Consider the following 5,530-nt stretch of genomic DNA (forward strand, 5'->3'; position numbering starts at 1 on the left):
TTTCACTTTGTTTTAGGCCCTGAGATTCATTTAGTTCATTCCGTTTTTGCCCTAGAGATTTATTTAATTCATCCAATTTTTGTCCCTGAGTTTCATTTGTTTCACTTTGTTTTAGGCCCTGAGATTCCTTTAGTTCAGTTTGTTTTTGCTCAAGAAACGTGTTTGTTTTATCCAATTTTTGTCCCTGAAATTAATTTGATTTTTTTTTCTTTTGTCTCTGAGATCTACCTGACTCACCCTGTTCTATGTTCTTATTAATAGTCTCAGTAGTGACTTTTTCTGGGCAGGAACGTATGATGTGGCCCTCCATTCCACACCCGAAACATTTCATTTTTTCTGAGCTTACATAAACGTTGTAGTCATAATCATCCACTCTGAACTTTAACACTAAGTTTAACTCTTCATTATTGTTCTTTAAAATCATAAAGACTTGCCTTCTAAAAGAAACAACATGTCTCAATTGCGGAGATTTACAGCCAAGAGAAATCGATCTAATCGGAGACATTAACTGCCCATGTCTCGCCAGTTCCCTCTCTAGCATTTCATTACTAATGAATGGAGGGACTTGCGACAAAACTATCTTTTTTGCCGGATTGACGAGCGGCACCGCTTGAACAAAGATCTCTCTGATTATTACACCTTGTTCAACAATTGTTGCAACTTTATCAAAACTATCCACAAAAATCACAACTCCATTGTTCATTCTCGATGCGGATTTAATGCTATCAAAACCAACAATCTCCCCGACTACCAAAGCACATTCTTCCACAGAACAGTCTATAGTCGGACAAAGTTTGAACGCATGTCGGCGTGTGAGCGTTTCCAGCCCCACGCCTCCGACTCCACGAACCGGCATGACTCCCGGTTACATCGGTTGTCGCCGCCACCACAAAATAAACCACTTAAACTATACCACTAAGAATAAACCAATATCTTAAAACTAAAAAACATTAAAAAAAAAGAAAGAAAAAAAAAGAGAGAGAAAAAGAGCACTCACACCAAAACCACGCTCCCAGTCTCGCAACCACTCACTCAACTTCCGCTCAGAGAGAGAGAGAGAGAGAGACACACTCACACACTTAAGAGGTCAAACTGAAACCCGCTGATTCTGATTCCCAGAAAAGAAAAACATCACAATCACCGTGTCTTCTCTTACTTTCATTTTCCCTTTCTCATCTTTTCCCCCACTTTTCTCAACTTGTCATTCTCCATCTTTTCTTTATCTCATTTTCCCATCGCATCACATCTTCTTCTTCAATCATCTCACTTGTTCCTTCATCTCCAGCTCATGTTCACACACACTTACTCCTTCACAAAAGCTTCACATCTGGAGGGTTTTTACAGACTCTCATTCACTTGTATCACCTGTTATCTTCACTAATTAACCCCAACGCATTAATTAACCCATTCATTAATCCATTAGTGGCTTTAATTTCTCAGCAGCAGCTGAAAGAGAAATGAAGCGCTGTAAAACACGAGCTCTAAAGTAATGAAGCTGAACCTGTTCAACATCACATCTGTTTATGAATCACATCAACAAGAGCAAACAGGGATCGTTGTGCTTGTTTAGTCTCATATCTACCATCATGTTTGTGTCTCCTGAATGTGTTTGTCTTCACTGATTTACTGTGGAGAACACAGACTGTGATGAACGCTCGAATATAAAACAAGGATGAATGCGCTCGAGAAAGTCTTTCAGATCCAGAATGTTCTGGAAAGGTTCTTCTGACGACTGAACGTCCTGCAGAGCTCTCAGATGTTTTTCTGGGAATGTGATTGGCTGTCACCCTGTATTTTCATAAAATTCATGCTGAAAGGACAAGCATATATTCTAATGAGGTTTATTAATAGTCCATTGAAACACGTCACTGCACTCAAGGTTATCTGGCAACACAGACGCAGAATAGAAGAACAAACGGATTAAAACTGTCTTGTAAAACTCAGAACAAAAACACGGTCTCTCTGAGCTTCTCAAATGAATCTGATGGCAGATTTCGATCCATGTTTCTAGATGCAAGACACAAAACCATCTATAAAACCATCTATTGTTTACTGTTAACTATTAATTAACATTTGAAAATCACTGACTGACTGCCTGAAGTTGTGGATGATCAGTGATTTAATTTCCATAGTTTTATTTGTGAAAAATCACACACACACACACACACACACACACACACACACACACACACACACACACACACACACACACACACACACACACACACACACACACACACACACACACACACACACACACACACACACACACACACACACACACACACACACACACACACACACACACACACACACACACACACACACACACACACACACACACACACACACACACACACACACACACACACACACACACACACACACACACACACACACACACACACACACACACACACACACACACACACACACACACACACACACACACACACACACACACACACACACACACACACACACACACACACACACACACACACACACACACACACACCTGCTCACACACTCCTGGGAGATGTACCTGATCAGGTAGGTGGCGCTGCAGGTAGGCCCGGAGCAGTGCATCCTGGGTAAAGGGGTTTGTGAGCAGAGGTCGCTCCTGGAAGAAGGTCCCGATGGCGGAGCGGGAGAATGGCGCAGGTGTGTGTGTGTGTGAGTCCGGCTCGCTGATGGAGACACTGCTGTGAGACACACTCCTACTGAGCATGAGCAGAGCCAAGCGCTGACCCCGGCAAAACACCTGGACTGCCATTACTGTCGACACACACACACACACACACACACACACACACACAGACACACACAGGTTTGTTTTTGTGAAAAGTGGGGACATCCCATAGGCATAATGGTTTTTATACTGTACAGACCGTATATTCTATTGCCCTACACCAACCCTACCCCTAAACCTACCCCTCACAGGAAACTTTGTGCTATTTCAGATTTTCAATACACTCCATTCTGTGTGATTTATAAGCGTTTTGAAAAGTGGGGACATGGGGTAATGTCCTGAAAAGTCACCTTCTCCTTGTAATACCTGTCATACCTTTGTCATTATACAAATTTATGTCCTCATTTGTCACAAAAACGCGCGCATACACTCACACAGAGCTGTCTGTTACCCAAGGTTACCCAGCTCTTCCTGCAGGTCAAAGGTCATCTCATCATCTACATAAGGCTTTGTTATTATTCCGCTGAAGAAAAAAGCTCTGCATGAATCAGTGAAACTGCTGACTGACGCAGAACTTGACTCTGATCTGTGAACTCTCACCTACTAACATTCAGCGCTCATTCCTCTCTCTGAACCTTTATACGAACATACTTCAAGAAAAAATACCATAAAACACAGCAAACGTACACAAACAAAGCACACGAAACTTTAAATAAGCGCAAACAACTCTCAAACAGAAACTAAACGTGCACTGAATCTCAGAGATGTGCGCTATATCTCAGCTTATTCGAGCTGTATTTGCGCAGAGTTTAGCTGTGTCTGGCTATATTTGTAGCATACTTGAGCAGCTCACCGATCTTGCGTGTTCCGCGTCTCAAGACAGCACAAACAAACCGAGACGACCGACTCGGATCAGATTCATTCAGGGAGTCGATTCTTTCGAAGTGAACGCAGCCGCGAGTCCGGCGCATGCGCTGTTCATCTACTGTGAGTGACGCCTCTGCGATCAATCCGTTTTAGGTCTTCATCTGAAGTGTGTGTGAATGCTGTAATGTGAAGTGTAGCAAAGACTATTTAAGAGCTTGTTTTCAGGGTGACTCCCTGAGGAGGATGAAGGGTAAACATTCACACGAATATAACGTGGTTAGTTTTAATGACTGATTAAAGTACACAGCTTTGAACATAAATGAACATAAAGGGTAGATTAAATAAGAAGTCCGTACCAGTTTAATCTAGTCATAGTTTTTATGAAGACAGATTATCGCCCAGGACTAAGAGAAAGATTGGTTTTTATTCTTCACCGGTGCAGTGGATGAAGGTTCTTCAGTGAATCCAACAACAGATCCTCCATCAAACATCACAGAGCCACTATTCAGCTCATTAATGATGCATGCTGTTTACAGAGTACATCAGATGCTAAAGATCTTGCAACAGTGGCCTAATTTAAATGGCACAGAACATTGTTATATTTCTAAAAGAAAAAAGCATGAAACGGTCTAAATGTACCTGCCATAAAGCATGAAAAGAAAGGATAAATGAAGAAGACACGTCATGAAACGTCACAATGCATTTAATGCAGCTTCATGCAGCGTCAAGCGAGCACATGCTAGATACGAAACCCAAAGCAGAGCAGAATACATGATCCTCCCAGCACATAAAACTCTTACATATCGTTTCACCATAAAAATAGCATTAAGATTTATGCATATACTTGATACAAAACGTAAAAATGGAGGTTGATGTTGAAATAAAAATGGAGGTAATAAATGCGCTCCGAAGTCTCTTCTGGTCCTGAGGTCACTGTGGTTTCTGATGAGTCCATGAAGACATGTACAAAACAGATCAAACACGTAAAACATTGAAAAGACATTAAAGTCCCTGGCGTCACATGCGCAGGACTGTGTGTTTGCGTTTAGTGTAAGTTATTCCATGAGGTTTGTGTGTTTATGAGGTTTTCTGGGCCGAAGAGGTGTCGCGACACTCCATAGACACCACTGCTGAGAGCGAGAGTGTGTGTGTGAGAGAGTGTGTGTGTGTGTGTGTGTGTGTTTGAGAGAGAGTGTGTGAGAGAGTGAGAGTGTGAGTGTGTGTGAGAGTGTGTGAGAGAGTGAGAGTGTGAGTGTGTGTGAGAGTGTGTGAGAGAGTGAGAGTGTGAGTGTGTGTGAGAGTGTGTGAGAGAGTGAGAGTGTGAGTGTGTGTGAGAGTGTGTGAGAGAGTGAGAGTGTGAGTGTGTGTGAGAGTGTGTGAGAGAGTGAGAGTGTGAGTGTGTGTGAGAGTGTGTGAGAGAGTGAGAGTGTGAGTGTGTGTGAGAGTGTGTGAGAGAGTGAGAGTGTGTGAGAGTGTGAGTGTGTGTGAGTGTGAGAGTGAGAGTGTGAGAGGGAGAGTGAGAGTGTGAGAGAGCGGGGAGTGTGTGAGTGAGAGAGTGTGTGAGAGAGTGAGTTTGTGAGTGAGTGTGTGAGAGTGAGGGAGTGTGAGAGTGTGAGAGAGTGTGTGAGGGTGAGTGAGTGAGTGAGTTTGTGAGAGAGTGAGGGAGTGTGAGAGTGTGAGAGAGTGAGGGAGTGAGGGAGTGTGAGTGTGAGAGTGTGTGAGAGTGTGAGGGAGTGTGAGAGAGTGAGGGAGAGTGTGAGTGAGTGTGAGAGTGTGAGTGTGAGTGTGTGAGAGAGTGAGAGAATGTGAGAGTGTGAGAGAGTGAGGGAGTGTGTGAGTGAGAGAGTGTGTGAGAGAGTGAGAGTGTGAGTGTGTGTGAGAGTGTGTGAGAGAGTGAGAGTGTGTGAGAGTGTGAGTGTGTGTGAGTGTGTGTGTGTGAGAGAGTGTGTGTGTGAGAGTGTGTGTGTGTGT

At 43.2% G+C, this 5,530-nt stretch overlaps 1 protein-coding gene across 1 annotated transcript in view; it reads right to left on the reverse strand.

Annotated features, from left to right (window-relative positions):
* LOC107665917 (acyl-CoA dehydrogenase family member 11) overlaps positions 1-3,641 on the reverse strand; it is a 32,435-nt gene extending 28,794 nt beyond the window's left edge. Inside the window, exons 1-2 of the mRNA XM_016456980.1 lie at positions 3,546-3,641; positions 2,546-2,778 (exon numbers count right to left, since the gene is read on the reverse strand). Coding sequence (XP_016312466.1) covers positions 2,546-2,776 — 231 coding nt within the window. The 5' untranslated portion in view covers positions 2,777-2,778; positions 3,546-3,641. The remainder of the gene's footprint in view (positions 1-2,545; positions 2,779-3,545) is intronic.
* Between the last annotated feature and the right edge of the window lie 1,889 nt (positions 3,642-5,530).

This window comes from Sinocyclocheilus anshuiensis, unplaced genomic scaffold (genome assembly GCF_001515605.1).
Source record: "Sinocyclocheilus anshuiensis isolate Anshui unplaced genomic scaffold, SAMN03320099.WGS_v1.1 scaffold1064, whole genome shotgun sequence".
NCBI classification, from domain to species: domain Eukaryota; kingdom Metazoa; phylum Chordata; class Actinopteri; order Cypriniformes; family Cyprinidae; genus Sinocyclocheilus; species Sinocyclocheilus anshuiensis.